The 24,410-nt window shown below is 36.9% G+C and overlaps 1 protein-coding gene across 3 annotated transcripts in view; it reads right to left on the bottom strand.

Annotated features, from left to right (window-relative positions):
- Nucleotides 1-1,625: 1,625 nt before the first annotated feature.
- Nucleotides 1,626-24,410, bottom strand: part of SLC25A16 (solute carrier family 25 member 16) — a 49,193-nt gene continuing 26,408 nt past the window's right edge. The window contains exons 5-9 of one of the 3 annotated variants that reach the window (XM_030334663.1): nt 14,381-14,502; nt 13,957-14,023; nt 10,251-10,413; nt 6,157-6,225; nt 3,470-3,575 (exon numbers count right to left, since the gene is read on the bottom strand). In XM_030334663.1, coding sequence (XP_030190523.1) covers nt 3,470-3,575; nt 6,157-6,225; nt 10,251-10,413; nt 13,957-14,023; nt 14,381-14,502 — 527 coding nt within the window. Of the gene's footprint in view, nt 3,576-6,152; nt 6,226-10,250; nt 10,414-13,956; nt 14,024-14,380; nt 14,503-24,410 lie in introns of those variants that run through there. The other 2 variants (XM_030334661.1, XM_030334662.1) reach the window with 2 other exon arrangements.

Raw genomic sequence — 24,410 nt, 5'->3', positions numbered from 1 at the left:
TCCTAGATCCACCACTAACTGTGTGAATTTGGGCAAGTTATTTGATCTCCCTGGGCCTCAGTTATTCCATGTGTAAAAAAGGGATATCAAATAGTACCTATCTTATAGTTGTTGTAGAGATAGAGTTAAGGCATTGAAAGCGCATAAAACAAAACCTGGAATATAGTAGGTCCTCAGGAAATATGCATGACTTATTTGTCATCAATTTCTAGGGCCTAACGGTGTCTGTTTTTCAAAGAATTGATGTGAGGAATTGTGTAAAGTGTTCAGTTGTTATCCAAGTATGTCAGGTATCATTGGCCCAACTCCTCAAGGCAATGCATTATTCACATAATATAGGTTTTATTATTTGCCATTCATCTTTGCTCAAATTAGCAACAAGACATTTCCTTCCTTCCTTTCTCTTTTCTTTCTCTTTCTTTCTTTCTTTCTTTCTTTCTTTCTTTCTTTCTTTGTTTCTTTCTTTCTTCAAGACAGAGACAGCATGAGCAGGGGGAAAAGCGAGAATCCCAGCACAGAGCCCAATGTGGGCCTCAGACTCATGAAACTGTGAGATCATGACCTGAGCCGAAACCAAGAGCTGGATACTTAATTGGAGGAGCAACCCAGGCGCCCCAGTAACAAGACATTTCTATGAAACAAAACAAATGAATTTCTTAATTGTTCTTCCCATGGTCTAATTGTGCCTTATTTCTGCCTACTGAACATAAGGTCTCCAAAAACGGGGACTGAGCCTTCCTTTTTCCCATCAGTATACATCACTGAGCACCTATTATGGTGCCACATCCTGTGCTCCTTATAGGAAATGAAGGCATGCTCTGCTTTGGAGAGAACCAGTTCAGGGGACACAGGAAAAAAGGTAATTACCATAAAGTGTGGTACATACTGTATTAGAAAGATACCTGGTGTTAGATGCTACTGAACATTCAAATCAGACTATAAGTACAGCTAACAGATCTCCCAAGGTAAGCCCCCCATTATGCTGATACAATGCCTGACACACAATGGATGTTGAATACCCAAGGGGAGAATAGTGTAAGATATTAGTATATATACCCATTAAACTTTCTTTTTTTTAAAGTTTTATTTATTTAATGTTTATTTATTTTTGAGAGAGAGAGCGTGAGCCGGAGAGGGGCAGAGAGAGAGAGGGAGCCAGAGGATCCGAAGCAGGTACCAGGCTCTGCACTGACAGCAAAGAGACCAATGTGGGGCTTGACTTCACGAACCTCGAGATCATGACCTGAGCCAAAATCGGACACTTAACTGACTGAGCCACTCGGGCGCCCCTACCCATTAACCATTCTAACTCCATACCCTTGAAAACTAGGAGTGGTACCTCACTTACTGCCTAGACCAGACCACTGTCCCATTCTATAGATCAAAGGGGTATTCTCAAAAAAGGCAGTAAAAGAGTAACAATGGAAATCAAAACAGAAATAGTCAATCTTCAGTGGAAGATAACCTGGCAAGATACACTTTGGGTCATCAATCTGAAATAAATCAAATATAACTATAGTCATTATTTTAAATATTCTTGCATTCTAACTATTGATGTTTATCATTTGTGCTTTAATAATATGAATAGTTAAAAAAGAGAAATAATGGTCCAAATATGAATAAAATTCTGTAACACAGAATGCAAATTTTTATTTAAAAAAATATTTGCAGTCCTCTTTTATTGATAACATAACTGAGATATTTATTTCATACATTTAAATTATCTTGTGACTTGATAACAATATTTAGCTACAGTATAGCCCAGAAATGAAAATATACAAAATACTTTCAAGAACACACGTATTTCTACCTGTGGGGTACACTTACAAATCATACAAAGACACATATTTACTTTAAAATAAAGACTTTGAAAATGAAACCAGTTCATCTAATTTTTACCAAAGTATGACAAGAAATCTTTTATGCAAACAAAATTAAAATTGAAGCAGAAGTAACACTTTTCGACTTAGTTTTCTAATGTCCTAAAAATCACATCAATTAGATGGTAACTAGACTATTGTGGTGATTGTTTTGCAGTAAATACAAATATTGAATCATTACATTGTGCACCTGAAACTAGTATATTGTTATATGTCAATTTTACCTCAATAAAAAAAATTATAAAGTTAGAGCAGTTAAAATAGTTTGCATTGATCAAAAAAAATCACATCAATTCTACAAATTGCTATGTCTGAGGACAGAATTGTATTTGTTCCCTTTCCACTTCTGTCATGCTTACAGTAAAAGATAGAAAGTACTCTAAACACAATAAATGAAATTCTTATATTTTAAGCCATTTTAATATAAAGGATAGCAAATCAAATCAGTTTTATGTTTCTACTTAAGTTTATATTGCACTAAAATTATTTTACATGGAAGAACTAGTTGATGTATCATGACAAAATACCTTAGAAACTTCTTTGACATTCACATCTATATTAATAGATATTTCACAGTTCACTTAAATAAGTTTTCTAGTATATACCAAATCATCTAACAAAAACAAATCTATAATGCTAATCTGTTTTGAGAGCAAAGATATTCAGTATTTATTATTACTGCCTTTGGGAAATATATTGACTTTTAAAAACAAATTTAAGTCAGTCATAGTACCTAGTAATAACATTTGAGCAACACCTGAAAATTCTTCATTTATTGTTGAGCTTCTACAAGGCTAATTTTTAAATACAGCATTTATTTTATTTAAAAACAAAGAGAAAAAGTGTCAGTCCTTTTATGCAGTGGAGCAGAATTATGAGAAGAGAGATACTAAGAATACTGTTCAATGCTGGCTTCTAAACTACTTCCCTCCCACCCCCCCCTGCCGCCCCAGTAATCTCTACACCTAACATGGGGTTGGAATTTATGACTCCGAGATTAAGAGTCTTAATCTCAGCTCTTCTGGCTGAGCCAGCCAGGTGCCCCCTAAGCTACATTTTATAAACATAAAAATTCAGTTCTCATCATTCTGCTGCAATATAACCAAGCCTGTTTATTACAATAATAATAACCAATGTTAGAGTCTTTGAAAATCATGATTATACTTAAAGCTTGGAATTAAAGCATGATAAAGCCTAATGGCAACCTCTTGAATCCCATTTTAAGTTAGTGCTACTCCCAAAAAACATTTTAAAACAGTTTCAAATAACCTAACTGATTAGCCAGCATCAGCTTAGGAATTTTTTTCAATGTTCTCAGTTATAACTTTTGGCATCAAAAAGCACGGTAAGCACTTTTGATTTGTTATGAATAAAAAAATCAAGTACTAAAATACCAGTGGTTCCTGTGACTAGGGAAATAGCCCCCTTCAAGTAATGTTCCCCTCAAAATTAAAAGAACATTTATGTCTCCCTGTGAGAGTTTACTCAGGAAAAGAAATCACGATTTTCTTCAGTTGAGGTGAAAAAACTGCTTCATAAGTTCGTATGTTGTAAAAGCCACTGCTTGAGAGGGAATACAGCGAATGTAATTAAGAGATAAGCCACGATATAATCCTCTTCGAATTCCATGGTGTCCATAGACGTACTTCATAGTCTCCCACATGGTACTGAAAGACAATAGTTAAATGATGACACCTTTATGCCCACTGATGAGATATTTTCAGGATCCATAATAGCATTTTTAAAAGAAGTCAAAATGTCAAGGGCACCTGGGTGGCTCAGTCAGTTGAACATCTGACTTTAGCTCAAGTTATGATCTCACAGGTTCGTGACTAAGATCCCCACATAGCTCCCTGTGCTGACAGTGAGGAGCTGCTTGGGATTCTCTCTCTCTCCTTCTCTCTCTGCCCCTCCTCTACTCACCAGATCTTCTGTCTCCCTCTCAGCCCCTCCCACACACCCTCTTTCCCTTTCCTTCAAAAATAAATAAACATTTAAAAATAAAAAAGCCAAAATGTCATCTTGAATAGCTTTTGGAAAGCAAGTGTTAAAACAAGGTGAAAATGCACCATAAAACAGCAATTCATTCCAAACAAGTACAAGCATTATACACAGAATTGCCGGCTCATTAATACAATTTACTTTGTTTGGACTATGTAAAATTTACTGGCAACACTATATCATAAAAATATTTGAAATATTTATGTATTCTTTTTGAGGGATGTATGCTCAGTTGCCCATCAAGCTTCCATTTCAACTCAAGTTTTATACTACAACTAGCAGATGGTTATAGAACTAATGGTTAAAGGACTATCAGATATAGGCAATAAAGACTTTCTAGTTTCAGTGTTCCTTCCTTTCAAACCAACATTTTGGCTTTTGCCTTTCTCTTTTGATAGGCAATCTGGACTAAAATCTTCAAAAAACTTTTAGGCAATTCAAAGGCAATTCAAAGTCCTGAGCAAATGTTCTGCTCTTCCCCTGAGGAACAACACACCACCCAGAAAACAGAATGATTCTAAATCTCTACAGATTATAGAAAACTCTAGAGCTGTGCTGGGTAATGATGGTAGCCACTAGGCATACATGGTTAGTGAGCACTTAAAATGTGGCAAGTCCAAATTGAAATGTGCTATCAGTATTAAATACACCCTGGATTTCAAACACTTAGTTTCTTTATTTTTTTAATGTTTTTAAATGTTTATTTGTTTTTGAGAGAGAGAGAGAGAGAGAGAGAGAGCGAGCCAAGAAGGGGCAGCGAGAAAGAAGGAGACACAGAATCTGAAGCAGCCTCCAGGCTCTGAGCTGTCAGCACGGAGCCGGATGTGGGGCTCGAACCCACGAACCGTGAGGTCATGACTAGAGCCAAAGTCTGGGCTTAACTGACTGAGCCACCCAGGTGCCCCTCAAACACTTAGTATTAAAAAAAGGATGCAAAGTCTTGAGATGTTGAAGTGATAATATTTTTGACATATTAGGTTAAATTAAAATATTTAACTTTTTTTTAAGTTTATTTATTTAAGTAATCTTTACACCCAACATGGGGCTCGGACTCACAACCCCAAAATCAAGAGTTGCATACTCCTCACAATGAGCCAGCCGGATGCCCCTAAATTAAAATATTTTAAAACAGTCATCTGTTTTTTTATACTTTTTTTTAATGTGGCTACCAGAAAATTTTAAATTATAGAAGTGGCTCACATTATATTTCTATTTAACCAAGCTGCTCTAAAGTGATTTTTTAAATTTTTTTTTTTTTTTGAGAGAGAATGAGAAAGAATGCGCACGAGCACATGTGCAAGTGAGTGAGGGTGGGACAGAGACAGAGGGAGAGAGAGAATCCCAAGTGGGCTCAGAGCTGTCAGCGCAGAGTCTGACTCAGAGCTCAGTCTCCCAAACCATGAAATCATGACCTGAGCCAAAATCAAGAGTCTGACACTTGACCAACTGAGCCACCCAGGTGCCCCTAATGTGAATTTTTAACAAACTTTTAAATAATCTTTACACCCAACATGAGGCTCAAATTCAGAACCTCAAGATCAAGAGTTGCACACTCTTCCAACTGAGCCAGCCAGGTGCCCCTAAAGTGAAATTTTTAATAGGGATTGGGACTTGGGGTGCCTGGGTAGTTCAGTCAGGTAAGCGTTGGACTTCAGCTCAGGTCATTATCACACGGTTCGTGAGTTCAAGCCCCGTGTCAGGCTCTGTGCTGACAGCTTGGAGCCTGGAGCCTGCTTCGAATTCTGTGTCCCCCTCTCTCTCTGCCCCACCCCTGCTTGTGCTCTGTCTCTCTGTCTTTCAAAAATGAATAAACATTGGGGCGCCTGGGTGACTCAGTTGGTTAAGCATCCGACTTCGGCTCAGGTCACGATCTCACGGTCCGTGAGTTCAAGCCCCGCGTCCGGCTCTGGGCTGATGGCTCGGAGCCTGGAGCCTGCTTCGGATTCTGTGTCTCCCTCTCTCTCTGCCCCTCCCCCGTTCATGCTCTGTCTCTCTCTGTCTCAAAAATAAATAAATGTTAAAAAAAATTTAAAAAGAATGAATAAACATTAAATATATATATATATATACTTATATATATTCTATATATATATATATATATATATATAAGTGATAATATATATATATAGATTGGGACTAGATTGAAAGTTTGTAAATTTACCAAAGGATACTATGGAAGATCTGAACTACTGGTAAGACCACAGTCCTATCTCTATACCTACTTTAAACATTACATTTCCTAAAGAAAATGAACAATGACAAATGGAAAACTTACAGGCACTTTTCAAATTCTGGAAGAACAGTTCCTAATTGCATTCGCCGACGAGTTACATCAAACGGGTAGCTAAAAGAAGAAAAAGGCAGAAGGATATAAAAATGATTTCTAGCATTCTACTCAACAATTATTGAATACAAAGTCCTACATGTTATTTCCCTAGGAAATAATGTGTTCTTATACCTTTATTGTTTTGTCTAATTTAGGAGTCAGGACATAAGCACATGAATACAATCAAACAGCAATAAAGAGGTCTTGCCTTTGCTTATGTGGTTCTATTGGGTTAGATGATTCTCTCTCATCACCACAATATAGAGTTCATTCCTCAAGGCCAAATTCAGTGCCACTTTCTGAAGAAACAAACTGGGTATTTTTCACTGTTGGAACCCTAGGACAGGGTTCTCAACTTTGGCACTATTGACATTTTAGGTTAGATAATTCTTAATTGTGAGGATCTATCCTATTCAATGTAGGATGTTTAAGCACATCCCTGGCCTCTACCCACTCCATGCCAATAGCATAACCCCAGCTGTGACAGCCAAAATTGTCTCCAGATATTAATAAATGTCCACTGGAGGCAAAATCACCTCTAGTTAAGAACCACTACTCTAAAAATATTCAGCAAGCCCCCTTGTATACAGTAGACCAACAAAAAATTTTCCTTAAAGGCAAAAATTAACAATACAGATACTGCATTTAGAGAACAGAGAAAATTCTGTTAAAAAAAAATTTGCCCGAGGGGCACCTGGGTGTCTCGGTTGAGAGTCCAATTCTTGGTTTCAGCTCAGGTCATGATCTCACAGTTCGTGAGCCTGAGCCCCACATAGGGCTCTGTGCTGACAGTGTGGGGCCTGCTTGGGATTCTCTGTCTCTGCCCCTCCCCTGCTCATGCTCTGTTTCTCTCTCAAATTAGGTACACTTAACTAAAATTAAATTAAATTAAATTAAATTAAATTAAATTAAATTAAATTAAATTAAATTAAAATGCCTGAAATGAAATATACAAAAGGAATCTCTCTTAAGAGTGGGACCCCAGGTGATTTTTTTAAATTACTTTTATTTTGCTAATATTGACTACTTGTCAATGTAGTTAAACAATTTATGTAATTTATCTCATTCCATCTTCATAATTGCATGAAATAGGTATTGTTATCCCAACATTAAGAAAATTGAATCTTACATTCTCAAGTGTCACAAAGCTGCTTTTTACTTTCCTATTCAAAGATCTCCATGGTATCTAATATATACTTAAGTGATATATGACAAAAATAATGATATATTTGTATAATTATATATATATATATACACACACACACACACACACACACACACATATATATATTTTGTGTGTGTGTGTGCAAAAAGGTGATTTTATCAAAGCATGGGGACAGGACCCGTGGGCAGGAAGAGCTGCCTATATTTATATTCATAATGAAATGTTATAATTAAAAAAACATGTGGGGCTCCTGGGGGGCTCAGTCAGTTGAGTGTCCAACTTCGGCTCAGGTCAGGATCTCATGGTTTGTGAGTTCGAGCCCTGTGTCGGGCTCTGTGCTGACAACTCGGAGCCTGGAGCCTGCTTAGGATTCTGTCTCCTTCTCTCTCTGCCCCTCCCCCATTTGTGCTCTGTCTCTCTCTGCCTCTCAGTAAAAAAAATTTTTTTAATAATTAAAAAACATGTTTTTTTAACCAAACAGCTTAAGAAATAGCATTACCAATAATTGAAGTTCTGTATGCATTTCAATAGCATCTCCAGGAATTATTTTTTAATGGGGTAGTGAGAAGAAGAAATTTTATGGGAATCAAGGGAACAAAAACCTCAGTCTGAAGGATTCAGTTTCCAAGCCGGAAAAGACATATGTGAGTAGAAGGAATTGGTTAGTAGAAGGGAGAGAATGTAAGAAGACAAGGTACAAGGATTAGAATACAGGAAAGAACAATGGGAAAGAAAGAAAATATCATTCTAGGCAATGTTCTACAGTAACAAACAGTAAGACATAGTATTTGGATACGTACAATGTGAAAAATGGTTTCAAGGTATTATTAGGGCTAGAAGATTAATGGTTATCAATAACAAATAAGAAAGCTGGGAGCTGAGGATTGTCACCAAGAGGAAAAAAGGAATTAATATCTGAACTATGGAGTTTGCACTGATGCCAGAAGTCCAAGCAGAAATATCTAAGAGCTTGCTATACAGAAGTAATGGAGAGGAAGTAATGGAGAATTAAATAAAATTTGTTATCTGTGCAGAGGTGACCACTGAAACCATAAAGATAGATGAGCTATTCTACACATTTATGGGAAGAGCATAGGACTAAAGCCAGGCTGCGCCTTAAAATATCAGCATGGATAGGAAGAGGAAGATATGAATCAGTAAGATACTTGAAAAGGTGGGGGTGGGTGGGTTGGGAAGGCAGATGGCCAAGGAGAGGTACTGTTACAAAACTGAAGGAACTAGGGGCGCCTTGGGTGGCTCAGTCGGTTGAGTGTCCAACTTGGGCTCAGGTCATGATCTCGCGGTCTGTGAGTTCAAGCCCTGCGTCCGGCTCTGTGCTGACAGCTCAGAGCCTGCAGTCGGCTTCAGATTCTGTGTCTCCCTGGCTCTCTGCCCCTCCCCCACTCGCACTCTGTTTCTCTCTCAAAAATAAACATTAAAAAAAATTTACAAAAACGAAGGAACTAGAACAATTGGAAGGAAGCAAAAGAACTAAGAGGGAGCCTTTGGATCTGGTAAGAGTCAATGGGTATAGAATACAGTTTAAGAAAAGAAATGAGAAAGAAAAGATTTTAAGGATCTAGATTGGAAGTGAGTAGTAGTAAAGAAAAAGGTAGGAGCAAGAAGAGAATCAAAATAACTAGAGGTGATCATGTTTCTACAAATGCGCAAGGTTCCACAGCCAGACTGCCAAAAGTAAACCACCACCTTTTTTTCTTTACCTTCAACCTAGTATGATCTGCTTCCACACACAAGTATACGGAATCTGCTTTCACACAAGTAATCCTTGACTGTAAAATCCAATGAACACCTTACTTTTCAGTACTTATATTACTTTGATTTTTCTTTTCCATTGGATACTCTTTTTCGTCTTTGTGACAATACTACATCCTGTTTTTCAGGATACTCCTCAGTCACAGAAAGCTTTTCTTCTTCTTCCTGAAAAATTCCTGCTTCTTAGTGTTCCAGCCTCTTTTTATCTCATCTACACAATCTCTCTCGGACTAGGGAAATCCTTTGAAGCTACTTTTTCAATTACAATACAGCAATCCCTTTAGCTATATTCAGCAAATGTCCCAAAACCTAGTACATTGTCTGACACAAAGGTCTTCAAGATTTAATGCAAGAGAAGTGACTGGGTCCCTCAGTCAGTTGGGTATCTGACTTCGGCTCAGGTCATGATCTCAGGGTTCATGAGTTCGAACTGCATCAGGCTCTCTGCTGACAGCCCAGAGCCCACTTTGGATCTTCTGTCATTTTCTCTCTCTGCCCCTCCCCCACTCGTTCCCTCTCTCCCTCTCTCTCTCTCTCCCTCTCTCTCTCTTCTCTCTCTCTCTCACAAAAACAAATAAACATTAAATATATATATATATATATACATGAGAGGGAGCAGGGATGGGCTAAATGGGTAAGGGGCATTAAAAAATCTACTCCTGAAATCATTGCTTCACTATATGCTAACTAATTTGGATGTAAATTTTAAAAAATAAAAAATAGGGGCGCCTGGGTGGCTCAGTCGGTTAAGCGGCCGACTTCAGCTCAGGTCACGATCTCGCGGTGCATGGGTTCGAGCCCCGCGTCGGGCCCTGGGCTGATGGCTCAGAGCCTGGAGCCTGCTTCTGATTCTGTGTGTCCCTCTTTCTCTGCCCCTCCCCCGTTCATGCTCTCTCTCTATCTCAAAAATAGGTGAACGTTAAAAAAATTAAAAAAAAAACAAAAACAAAACAAAAAAAATAAATAAAAAATAAAGTTAAAAAAGAAAAAGATCTGCAAAGTGGTAAATATATATATATATATAATAAAAAATAAAATGAATAATGCTGAAAATCAAGATTGAAAAACTGCAATTTGATTGGATTAAGTTAATGAAGAAACTTACGATATTGTTTGTGCTATTGCTCCAGCAACACCACCACAAAGTAAGTTTATGTGGGTTTTCAAAACTAAGACATTAGGATTGTCTGATGAAGGTCTGCCAAGAAGGGTAGGGGCATGGGAAAGCCCAACACTCTTTAAGGTACCAAAAGTAAAAAATGAAACACCTGAAAAACAAAACATAAATTCACCATGATGCTTAAGATTACATGAACCATGAAAAGATACCATTCTTTATAATAACCAATTAACTCAAAGAACAAACTATACATTTCCTGATTTCTGAAAGAAAAAGGCTTAATTAATGTTTATAAGTAACCTAAAGATAACAAGATACCTATAACAATTATCGCTATGGTTTTCATACACTTATACTTCAATTTACTGAATAAAGGCAGTAGTTGGGTATAAATGCCAACTTATATATTAATAGGATTAAGTAGTTTTCCAAGGTTTCACATCAGTAAAAGTTAAATTCATGATTAATAATTACAAGTAAATACTACAACTTAAATTCACAATAACAATGATGGTGATAAGATACAAACAAAACATTCAGAAGTGACAAAAAATTGTTATTTTAACTCAGTGCCTAATTTTGTCTCCAAGGAAGAGTGGTAACCATGAGATAAATGTTCATATTGAATCACAAAACACATGAAATCTAGTAAATACTAAATTATCAATAATATGCACTTAGTGCTTGCTGAACATTTATGATTGCATAATAGACCCATTAAAGTCTTACATTAAAGGGGCGCCTGGGTGGCGCAGTCGGTTAAGCGTCCGACTTCAGCCAGGTCACGATCTCGCGGTCTGGGAGTTCGAGCCCCGCGTCAGGCTCTGGGCTGATGGCTCAGAGCCTGGAGCCTGTTTCCGATTCTGTGTCTCCCTCTCTCTCTGCCCCTCCCCCGTTCATGCTCTGTCTCTCTCTGTCCCAAAAATAAATAAACGTTGAAAAAAAAAATTAAAAAAAAAAAAAAAAAGCATAGGGAGGCACCTGGGTGGCTCAATTAGTTAGGTGTCCCACTTTGGCTCAGGTCATGATCTCACAGTTAGTGGATTCGAGCACCACATCCGGCTCTGGGCGGACAGCCTGGAGCCTGCTTCAGATTCTGTTTCTCCCTCTCTCTCTGCCCCTTCCCCACTCGTGCTCTGTCTCTCTCTCAAAAATAAATAAAACATTTAAAAAATAAAATAAAAAAACTAAAAAGCATAGAGAGCTGAATACTGAGATACTGTGGAGTTACTTTAAAACAATTTGGAATGAGGGGCACCTGGGTGGCTCAGTCGGTTAACCGTCCAACTTCAACTCAGGTCACGATCTCGCGGTCCGTGAGTTCGAGCCCCCGTCGGGCTCTGGGCTGATGGCTCAGAGCCTGGAGCCTGGTTCAGATTCTGTGTCTCCCTCTCTCTCTCTGCCCCTCCCCCGTTCATGCTCTGTCTCTCTCTGTCTCAAAAATAAATAAACGTTAAAAAAAAAATTAAAAAAAAAACAAAACAATTTGGAATGAGAGTGGAGGGAGTATTTAAGGGCACAGATGAAACAAGATTGGTCCTGAGTTGATCACTTTTGAAGATAGGTCATAGGTGCATGGTGGCTCATTATACTATTGTCTACTTTTGTATACATTTCAAAATTTCCAAATTTTAAGAACAAACAATAAAATAATAAACTCATGGGATGCAGCTGAAGCATGATGGCAGGGCGGGGGGGGGGGGGGAGGTAGGAAGCCCACATTAGGAATAAAAAAACCCAAAGGTTGAAAATGAAACAGGTAACCATCCAACTGAAGAATAAACATTACGAAGAAGGAGATGATTAAGAAATGAACAAGAATCAATGAAAGGTAAAATAAAGGTAGACTAGAGAAAAACACAAGCCAAAATTGATTCTTTGCAAAATCAAATAACTGATCAAAAAAAAAAAAAAGTGAAAAAAGGAGCATGGCAATAGAGTAGATGTCAAAATGATATGAAGAAATAAGGGAAATCTTTTGCTAAAAAATTGAAAATTAATCCAAAAAGGTCAAATTCAAAATGGTAAAGAAAGGCATGAATTACCAAAAATGGTTCACAGAAGATAAAAAATCTGAATGGTCCTACAACCATTTAAGAAGTTAAACCAGTATTAAAAAAATCACCCACAGGGGCGCCTGGGTGGCGCAGTCGGTTAAGTGTCCAACTTCAGCCAGGTCACGATCTTGCGGTCTGGGAGTTCGAGCCCCGTGTCAGGCTCTGGGCTGATGGCTCAGAGCCTGGAGCCTGTTTCCGATTTTGTGTCTCCCTCTCTCTCTGCCCCTCCCCCATTCATGCTCTGTCTCTCTCTGTCCCAAAAATAAATAAACGTTGAAAAAAAAAAATCACCCACAAAGAAAACTTTCAAGAAACAGATAATTCTAATCATCTTATAGAGATGGAAGATGAGGAAATACTCTACAACTCATTTATGAGACTTATATAACCTTGATACCCAAACCACACTTCTCCTTTTTTTTTAATGTTTATTTTTGAGAGAGAGAGAAACAACGTGCCAGCAGGGGAGGGGCAGAGAAAGGGAGACACAGAATCCGAAGCAGGCTCCAGGTTCCAAGCTGTCAGCACTTAGGCCAAAGCTGGAACTCATGAACGGGGAGATCATGATCTGAGCCGAAGTCAGATGCTTAACCAACTGAGCCACCCAGGTGCCCCTAGATGTATAACTTCTAAAGACAATTAGCAAACTTAATCCAACAGGATATAAAAAAGTCATTATGTCATAGCCAATTTGACTTTATCTTAGAACATCTATTAATATCATTTATCATAATAACATATTAAAGGAGAAAGCTATATGATTACCTGCATAAATGCAGGCGAGGGTGTCTGATAAAATTCAACACCAAATCAGATAAAAATTCTTAGCAAAACTTCCTTAACATCATAAATGAACATTAAACTAAATGAAGAAGTATTACAAACAGTCCCTTTAAAATAATTAATGAGCCAAAATGCCTACTATCATCACTTCTATTCATTGCTGCACTGTAGGTCCTTAGCATAGTACAGTAAGTGAAGATAAACATAAATAAATAAGGAAATAAGGATTAGAATGTAAATAAGAAAAAGACACCATGTGGACAGGATACGATTGCCCACATAGGAAACCCAAAACATCTGCAAGTAACACAGTGGCTGGCTATGATACCAACAAGTAGGATAATGGCTAGCTATAAAATCATAAAATCAAATCAAGTAATAAACTAAAAATGTAATTTTCTAAAAGACACAACACAGCTTACATGGTATCTATAAATATATCTAACAAAAATGTCCCGGAACTGTATAAAATTTCATTCAAAATCCCAACAAGTGTTTTTGTGCAACTTCAAAATGGATTTTAAAATGTGCAGGAAACAGAATATCTATAGTTCCTACATTCCTGGAAAAAAAAAAAGCATAAGGTAAATGGACTTGTCCTACCAAATATAAAGAGTGCATAAAACTGCACTTTATTCTTATTTTTAGAAGTAGCACTGTAAAAAAAAAAAAGCAGTAGCACTGTAGATCACTGGGGAAAGGAGGGATTATGGTGCTGGGTCAAATGCTTATCCTTAGGGAGGAAAGAAATAATTTCTGAAGGAATTGGGGCTTAAATACAAAATGCTACAATTTAAAAATCATTCTTAGAAAAAAATGAAAGATCAAGATTCTGCCAAATTTGAAAATACCTGCATATGGAGCCATTCCTAATATAGTGGGCATCAGGCCTCTGTAAAATCCAAGGAAACCACCTTCCTTTTGAATGAAGAAAAAGTAGAAGTGAGATTACATTGTGTTTATTATGATAAACATCAAAAAGCAAAAGCATACATTACAACGAAAAAATTATTCTGGGACCCAACCTGAAACACAAATGTGTCACAATCATTATTAACATCAATAACTATAAATAAAATAGCTTATATAACTTTCAAAATATTTTTCTAAATATATAAGGACACATTATAAGGGCACCTGACTGGCTCAGTCAGTAGACCTTGTGACTCTTGGTCTTCGAGTCATGAGTTCAAGCCCCATGTTGGGCATAAAACTCACATTATTAAAAAAAAAAAAAAAGACACAATATAAACAAGAAAAGTAAATGTGAAATACCTTTGCATAAATTGTTTTGAATGCATGAATAATTCCTGTATAAGTGTGTTCCCCTTTCACCTGGAATGCTAGGCGTACTCTAACCATATCAAGTGGGTAAGTACAGATAACTGCTGTCATACCTGAAAAAAAAAGGAGAAACTTAAAAATGTAATAGAAAATATATATCTCTTTCCGATCATTAGTAGTGCTCTCAAAATATACTTATGATGAAAACCCAATGCAATCGAAAGTGATATTACTTATAGAATTAAATCATAATATTATCAGTTGAAAAACAACCTTGCAAGCAAAGGGTCAGTTTGTAAACTCTTTCGAAATTCTTCCCACTGTGAAGTTATATTATTAACACCAAAACAGTGCAGTGTAGGTGTATGATGAGTATTTTTTTTTTAAATTCTATTTCTTGTCTATTTCCAGGAAAGATACCAGAAAGGAAAAACTATCTCCTAGCACTAGGCAAGATATTTGACTTTTTATGTATTATCTCTAATCCTAAAATGAAGAGATGTTTACCTATCAAAGGAATTTTTTTAAGTTTATTTTTTATTTATTTTGAAAGAGAGAGATACACAAGTACTTTGGATTATAAGCATGTTTCCAGAAGGAATTATGCTTACAAACCAAGGTTTTACTGTGTGTGTGTGTGTGTATGTGTGTGTGTGTGTGTGTGTGTGTGTGTGTGTATTATCGTCTTCTTTATCCATTCATCTATTGATGGACACTTGGGCTGCTCCCCTAAGTTCGCTATTGTAAATAATGCTGTAATAAACGTAGGGGTGCATCGTCCTTTCAAATTAATGTCTTTGTATTGTTAGGGTAAATATGCAATAGTGGAATTACTGGATCATATTTCTATTTTTAATTTTTTCAGGAACCTCCATGAGGTCTGCAACAGTGGCTGCACCAGTTTTCATTCCCATCAACAGTGCATAAGGGTTCCTTTTTCTCCACATCCCTGCCAATATTGTTTTTGTTTGTTTGTTTGTTTGTTTTTGAGAGAGAGCAATAGAAAGAGAATGTGTGCACGTGTCAGGGAGGGGCAGAGAGAAAGGGAGATAGAATCCCAAGCAGGCTCTGCACTGTCAGCGTACAGCCTGATGTGGGGCTTGAATTCAAGAACCCACGAACCATGAGATCATTACCTGCCGAAGTCAAGAGTTGAACTTTTTTTTTTAATGTTTGTTTATTTTTGAGAGAGGAAGAAAGACAAAGCATGAGTGGGGAAGGGGCAGAGAGAGAAGGAGATATAGAATCCAAAGCAGGCTCCAGACTCTGCACTGAGAGCAGAGAGCCTGATGCAGGGCTCGAACTCACGAACCATGATCATGACCTGAGCCGAAGTCAGATGCTTAACCGACTGAGCCACCCAGGCGCCCCAAGAGTTGAACTCTTAACCAGTGACTGAGCCACCCAGGTGCCGCTCTTGAGTTTTTTATTTTAGCCATTCTGACAAATGTGAGGTGATATCTCATTGTGGTTTTGATTAGCATTTCCCTGATGATGAATGATGTTGAGCATCTTTTCATGTGTCCATTGGCCATCTGTATGTCTTCTTCCAAGAAATGTCTGTTCATGTCTTCTGTCCATTTTTTAATTAGATTATTTGGTGTGTTTTTTGTGTTGAGTTGTATCGGTTCTTTATGTATTTTGGATACTAACCCTTTATTGGATATATCATTTGCAAATATCTTCTCCCATTCAGTAGGTTGTCTTAGTTTTGTTGATAGTTTCCTTTACTGTGCAGAAGCTTTTTATTTTATTGTTTATTGTTTTTAATTTTATTTTTAAGTGATCTCCACACCCAACATGGAGCTCAAACTCACAATCCCAAGATCAAGAGTCACAGGCTCTATGGACTGTGCCAGCTAGGTGCCCCCAAAAGCTTTTTATTTTGATGTACTCTCAATAGTTTATTTTTGATTTTGTAAGAATCTTCTATTTTTGTAAAATACCAAAGAAATGTATGTTCAATGTAGAAAAATTTTTAAAAATAGATAATAAAAATTAAACATATACATATTCATCCACCAGTAATAACCACCTACATATATAATATCCCAAACCCTTATACATGTGCATTTACACATGTAAACACACGCCCACATATATATTATGATAATAGTATAATTCTGGGATAGCTGGCTGGCTCATTCAGGAGAGCATTTGACTCTTGATCTTCAGGTCATGAGTTTAAGCCCCACTTTGGGTGTAGAGATTACTAAAAAATAAAAAAAGTAAATTTAAAAAATAATTTTAATATGTAATTCTATTTTGTAGTCAATTTTTCTACTGTATGTTATATTATGAACATCTTCCCATGTGAGAAAAACATCACCTGGGTGTATCAAAATTTATTAAAACAATCCTCTTAGACATTTACGTTGTCTAACCTAATTTGATATATGCTCCATTATTTGTTATATGATATTGTAATAGTGAACAAGGTTTTGGTAAATGATTTTGTAACTAAATATTTTTGTGCATCCTTATCCTTTCCATTATGGATAAATTCCTAAATTAGAATTATTAGGTCAAAGAGTAAGGCTTTTTTTTTTTTTTTCCAAATTCTACTAGTTAACATACGGTAAAATTGGTTTCAGGTGTAAAAGAGTAAGGCTTTTAACAGAAAAATTGTCTTCCAGAAAGATTGTTTCAATTTATAATGTCAGTCATTGGAATAAAAGTCCTATTTTCCTGACTTCTCAGAGTATTAGATAATTATTAGACAATCAGAATATTCAATTATTGGATAATTTCCCCCAACATTTCATGGACAAAAAGCATTCTGTGTTATTTTGCCTTCTTTCTCATTTGACTTTTTATCTCTTTTTTTTTTCCTTGAGGTTTTATAACTTTATTTGACACTCAGTTGTCAGTTCTCATCCACATTTTTGTTTGGATAGATTTTTTAAAAGTGGTGACAGATTTTTGAAAGTGGTTACCTGCTTGTTACATAGGTAACCAACACCTATAGCTTCTTTGATGAATCTTCATCCTCATTACAGCTTCTGAACAACCTCACTTCAATACAGTGTGAGGGACATTCCTTATTCTTTTGGCCCAGACAGTTTTGTTGGGCCTAATGTCAATGTGTACATCTGGAGTTCCCATTTCCTTCAGGGAAAATTTCTGGATCTCTATGAGTACATGAGGCACATGCTTCCTGAAGACTACTCCATGGATGTACTTGTGGATGGTAAGGTGTGTTCTCTGGTCACTACCTTGTAGTCAGCAGAACAGCCTTATTTTCACCATCCCTCTTTGCAGAGCCGTTCTGGGCCCAGGTTGGGAAGGGAGAGTGCAAGGTATTGTCATGACTTCCTTTTCCTACATAGGCTTTTTTTTTTTTTTTAAGATTTTATTTTTAAGTAATCTCTACACCCAATTTGGGGCTCAAGCTTAACAATTCTGAGATCAAGGGTCATACATTCCACCAACTGAGCCAGCCAGGCACGCCCAGGCTTTTAATACTACCTTTTAAATAAGATAAGTTCATCTTTTTATTAGTCTTAACAAATAAAAATAAAACTTTTATGCCACAACTTTGACTCAGATTAGCCAACAATGTAAAAGTGATTTTATTTAATTTCCATTTTCTTGCCCTAATTTAACTTAAAAATTTTTTTAATGTTTATTTGTTTTTGATAGAACATAAGGGGGGAGGAGAAGAGAGAGAGAGGGAGACACAGAATCTGAAGCAGGCTCCAGGCTCTGAGCTGTTAGCACAGAGCCAGACACAGGGTTCGAACCCACAGACCACAAGATCATGAGCTGAACTGCAGTCGGTTGCCCAACTGACTGAGCCACCCAGGCGTCCCACCCTAATTTAACTTTCTAGTTTTAAATTATTTTTTAGTATCTGTTTAATATTATTTAATAGACCTACATATCTTACCCCATTTACTTAGCAAATGCTACTGTAATTTTGCATCCATTTTTTATCAGCGCACACCTAAATCTATACTAACTTTCAAAGCTTCCACTGCTCTCTAAAAAAAAAATCTACATCAGTTTGCCATCCTTATACAGGAGTTGGAAAAGAGTGTTCTTACGTTATTATCTAGGTAACTTTCATAGCATTTCTACCTAGATGATTAAAACATTACCTGAGCTAAAAACCTACACAGCTAATATACAGGTAATATTTCAATGCAAACACACGCAACCCTTAGTTCTCTCTTGAGAATCACAAAAATTAAATTCCTTTAGACAATGAAGGGAAAGTCAATTTGAATAATATGTGAAGTAATGGAATTTAATTTATAATTTGAGAGAGAGAGAGTACGCGAGCAGGGAGAGGGGCAGAGTGAGAGAATCTTAAGTAGGCTTCATGCTCAGCTCAGAACCCAACAAGAGGCTTGATCCCACAACTCTGGGATCATGACCCGAGCCAAAATCAAGAGAAAGACACTCAACCAACGGAGCCACCCAGGTGCCTCTGGAATTTAATTTAAACACAAGCAGTATTTTGGATCAAGATTAGCCTAATGATGGTCTGAACAGGTTAGACTCATACAAGAAAGGTTGATCTATTTTTTTTTATTTTTTTTAATGGTTATTTATTTTGAGAGTGAGAGAGCATGAGTGGGGAAGGGGCAGAGAGAGAGGGAGACACAGAATCTGAAGCAGGCTCCAAGCTCTGATCTGTCAGCACAGAGCCCAAGGTGGGGTCTGAACCCACAAACTGTGAGATCATGATCTGAGCCAAAGTCGGACGCTTAACTGACTAAGCCACCCAGGTGCCCCAGGCTGATCTATTTTTTTAAAGTTTATTTATTTATTATTTTTTTAATATGAAATTTATTGTCAAATTGGTTTCCATACAACACCCAATGCTCCTCCCAACAGGTGTCCTCCTCAATGCCCATCACCCACTTTCCCCTCCCTCTCACCCCCCCATCAACCCTCAGTTTATTCTCAGTTTTCAAGAGTCTCTTATGGTTTGCCTCCTTCCCTCTCTGTAACTTTTTTTCCCCCTTCCCCTCCCCCATGGTCTTCTGTTAAGTTTCTCAGGATCCACATAAGAGTGAAAACATATGTCTTTCTCTGTATGACTTATTTCACTTAGCATAACACTCTCCAGTTCCATCCACATTGCTACATAAAGCCATATTTCATTCTTTCTCATTGCCAAGTAGTATTACATCGTGTATATAAACCACAATTTCTTTATCTGTTCATCAGTTGATGGACATTTAGGCTCTTTCCATAATTTGGCTATTGTTGAAAGTGCTGCTATAAACATTGGAGTACAAGTGCCCCCATGCATCAGCACTCCTATATCCCTTGGGTAAATTCCTAGCAGTGCTATTGCTGGGTCATAGGGTGAATCTATTTTTAATTTTTTGAGGAACCTCCACACTGTTTTCCAGAGCAGCTGCACCAGTTTGCATTCCCACCAACAGTGCAGGAGGGTTCTCATTTCTCCACATCCTCTCCAGCACCTATAGTCTCCTGATTTGTTCATTTTAGCCACTCTGACTGGCATGAGGTGATATCTCAGTGTGGTTTTGATTTGTATTTCCCTGATGAGGAGCGACGTTGAGCATCGTTTCATGTGCCTGTTGGCCATCTGGATGTCTTCTTTAAAGAAGCGTCTATTCATGTCTTCTGCCCATTTTTTCACTGGATTATTTGTGTTTCGGGTGTGGAGTTTGGTGAGTTCTTTATGGATTTTGGATACTAGCCCTTTGTCCGATAGGTCATTTGCAAATGTCTTTTCCCATTCCATTGGTTGCCTTTTAGTTTTGTTGATTGTTTCCTTTGCTGTGCAGAAGCTTTTTATCTTCATGAGGTCCCAATAGTTCATTTTTTCTTTTAATTCCCTTGCCTTTGGAGATGTGTCAAGTAAGAAATTGCTGCGGCTGAGGTCAAAGAGGTTTTTTCCTGCTTTCTCCTCTAGGGTTTTGATGGTTTCCAGTCTCATATTCAGGTCCTTTATCCATTTTGAGTTTATTTTTGTGAATGGTGAAAGAAAGTGGTCTAGTTTCATTCTTCTGCATGTTGCTGTCCAGTTCTCCCAGCACCATTTGTTAAAGAGACTGTCTTTTTTCCATTGGATATTCTTTCCTGCTTTGTCAAAGATGAGTTGGCCATACTTCTGTGGGTCCAATTCTGGAGTCTCTATTCTATTCCATTGGTCTGTGTGTCTGTTTTTGTGCCAATACCATGCTGTCTTGGTAATTACAGCTTTGTAATAGAGGCTAAAGTCTGGGATTGTGATGCCTCCCACTTTGGTCTTCTTCAAAATTACTTTGGCTATTCAGGGTCTTTTGTGGTTCCATACAAATTTTAGGATTGCTTGTTTTAGTGTCGAGAAGAATGCTGGTGCAATTTTGATTGGGATTGCATTGAATGTGTAGATTGCTTTGGGTAGTATTGACATTAACAATATTTATTCTTCCAATCCATGAGCACGGAATGTTTTTCCATTTCTTTGTATCTTCTTCAATTTCCTTCATAAGCGTTCTATAGTTTTCAGCATACAGATCTTTTACATCTTTGGTTAGGTTTATTCCCAGGTATTTTATGATTCTTGGTGCAATTGTGAATGGGATCAGTTTCTTTATTTGTCTTTCTGTTGCTTCATTATTAGTGTATAAGAATGCAACTGATTTCTGTACATTAATTTTGTATCCTGTGACTTTGCTGAATTCATGTATCAGTTCTAGCAGACTTTTGGTGGAATCTATCAGGTTTTCCATGTATAATATCATGTCATCTGCCAAAAGTGAAAGCTTGACTTCATCTTTGCCAATTTTGGTGCTTTTGATTTCCTTTTGTTGTCTGACTGCTGATGCTAGCACTTCCAACACTATGTTAAACAACAGCAGTGAGAGTGGACATCCCTGTCGTGTTCCTGATCTCAGGGGGAAAGCTCTCAGTTTTTCCCCATTGAGGATGATATTAGCTGTGGGCTTTTCATAAATGGCTTTTATGATGTTTAATTATGTTCCTTCTTTTTTTTAAATTTATTTTTAAACTTTATTTTTTATGTTTTAAAATTTACATCCAAATTAGTTAGTATATAGTGAAGCAATGATTTCAGTAGATTCCTTGATGCCCCTTACCCACTTATCCCATCCCCCTTCCCATAACCCCTCCAGCAACCCTCAGTTTGTTTTCCATACTAATGAGTCTCTTTTGTTTTGTCCCCCTCCCTGTTTTTATATATTTTTTTGTTTTCCTTCCCTTATGTTCATCTATTTTGTCTCTTAAAGTCCTCATATGAGTGAAGTCATATGATTTTTGTCTTTCTCTGACTAATTTCACTTAGCATAATACCCTCCAGTTCCATCCATGTAGTTGCAAATGGCAAGATTTCATTCTTTTTGATTGCCGAGTAATACTCCATTGTATATAAATACCACATCTTCTTTATCCATTCATCCATTAATGGACGTTTGGGCTCTTTCCATTAAGTATGTTCCTTCTATCCCGACTTTCTCGAGGGTTTTTATTAAGAAAGGATGCTTATTTATTTATTTTGAGAGAGAGTTAGAGTGTGCACAAGCAGGGGAGAAGCAGAGCAAAAGGGAAAGTGGGAGAGAGAGGATCCCAAGCAGGCTCCACACTGACAGCTCGGACACAAGGCTCAAACCCATAAACCCTGAGATCGTGACCTGAGCAGAAATCTAGAGGCACTTAACAGACCTAGTTACCCAGGTGCCCCAAGAAAGGCTGATTTATGATTACCATATCTGTAGTTTAGCTATAAGTGATATTTTAAACCTTCCTTTCTTTAGTTTGCCCATAGCAATAAAAACTAGCCACTATGTGCCAAGCACACCATACCAGGCTCTCTATAAATACCACCTCTAATCCTCACATGCCAAACACCACCAACAATCCTACCAGGTAGAAGATGGATATTATTATTACTGCTTTGCAAATGAAAAAATTGAGGTTCAAAGTAGTTAAGTAACTTGACAAAATTCATATAGTTTCTGTATCACAGAGTAGGATTTGAAACAAAGTTTTCTGACTCACATCATGACATATGTTGCTTCTTGTAATTTTGTTTTCTTGTTAAACATTTGCTTAGTAATTTCTATACTTAACTTTTTATTCAGAAATTCCACCAGTCCAGTGATTAGAACTGTCAATTCCCCACTGTAGCAGTTTGATTTGTGAGCTCTTTCTTTATCTGTGCTATTTGTTTCAAGCCATTCATTTTCAAACTGTGTAACATATTTATATGTTACCTATCGCTATTCAAGTCAGCCACCTAGGCCTGGCAAGGCAGTGACTTTCCTAAATGGTGTCTTTTAAGCTGCATCTAAATTAATATAGTACAAAGGTGATGTTCCTGAGACAAGGTTTGGCAGTAACATTAAAGTCACAACAAATACCTTATTATCCAGATATTTATAAAACTATATGTTTTTGCAAGTTGGCTTAATTTTTTTTACAGCTTGTGATAAAGATTTTGCAAGGGAAATTTTTAGAAAATAAAATTAGGAGAGATTCTCTATAAACTAGTTCCATCTTTATTGGTGTATTTCATATTAAGAAGTTTTAACAAAGAAGAGAATCAAAGGGCTGACCATTTTAAGGCTTGATTGTGCTGACATAACACAACCTGGCTAAACATCAGATTTTGCTAAGATTTTCCCAATTCATCAGTATCCATTTTATTTTTACCACTTCTATTAATTTTTACAACTTTTTTTTCCTCTTCCCTAATCGGTATCACTTTGGTCTTGCCTCTCCAATTTGCTCTGTGACTCCATTTATTTCTTCTTTCCTTCTCACAATGTTCCAAATCTTTTAGTTGTATTCTTACTGGCTTTGGGTGGCTGAACATAAAATAACTGTGAATTAACAAAGTGGCAAAATGATGATTTGGTAAAAAAATGCGTATATTCAGAAATCTGTAAAAAGTAAACAGGGCATCAGCCTAAAAGTTGCAAGACTATGAGTCACACAGGAACTGGCATAACCTAATTGTACATAATCATTGGCAAAAAATGATGCCAATGATTATTGGAAGGCTAAACTCATTATCTAGTTTCACAATTTTTTTTAGCCAGTTTATTTTACCATACTTTTATATGGTATAGTTCTTTTAAATTTGAACAATCAATCAAATCTTCCTAAAGAAAAACAAATCTGTTAACAAATGTTAAAAAGAAATAACAGATTTATAGGGCACCTAGGTGGCTGACTTTGGCTCAGGTCATGATCTCCCAATCTGTGGGTTCAAGCCCTGCATTGGGCTCTGTGCTGACAGCTCAGAGCCTGGAGCCTGCTTTGAATTCTGTGTCTCCCTGTCTCTCTGCCCTTCCTCTGTTTGCACTCTCTCTTAAAGATAAATAAACATTAAGAAAAAAAATTTTTAAGGAAATAGCAGATTTAGAAACAAAAAAGAAGGCCCAAAATGGAGCCACTTGTGCTAAGTCCATGTCACCAAACCAGGTCTTAATACTTAACCTAACTGCAGTTTCAACCTTCTCCAGGAATGTGCCCACTATTTCTTTATCCCTTTCCCCTTCTGCCTGTAGAAGCCTTCCATTTTGTACACCTCCTCAGAGCTCCTTTCTACTTACTAGATGGGATGCTACCCAATGCAAGAATTGTTGAATAAAGCCAACATGATCCTCAAATTTTTTCAGTTGAATTTTGTTACTTAACATAAGGATACAAAAATCACCAAGGTTTGTTGCTGGTTTTTAATATTCTTAAAAGCAACTTAATGATTTCAATATAATTTTAAACCCTGAAATATAAGCAGAGGATTCTTAATAATTTTGTACTCTGTAAATCTTGAAAACTCATTTATGACTTTAAATGTTTACTTATTTTTGGAATAAAGAGAAGTAAGAAATATTCCTCTGATAATCATATTTTACCCTTCACTCTAAATATAAAAGTATAAAGCCCTCTCACAGGGCTAGATGTAGATTTCTACAAACCCTAACTGCAGAAAAGATTACTATGTCTTGCATTGTTGAAACTAAAAATAATATTGCACTGTAAAATAAGTTTGAGGACATCTAAGTTCTGATTTTCCTCATGATGACTACAT

Source organism: Lynx canadensis, chromosome D2 (assembly GCF_007474595.2).
Source record: "Lynx canadensis isolate LIC74 chromosome D2, mLynCan4.pri.v2, whole genome shotgun sequence".
Lineage (NCBI taxonomy): Eukaryota > Metazoa > Chordata > Mammalia > Carnivora > Felidae > Lynx > Lynx canadensis.
This window is presented reverse-complemented; position numbering and strand designations above follow the sequence as displayed.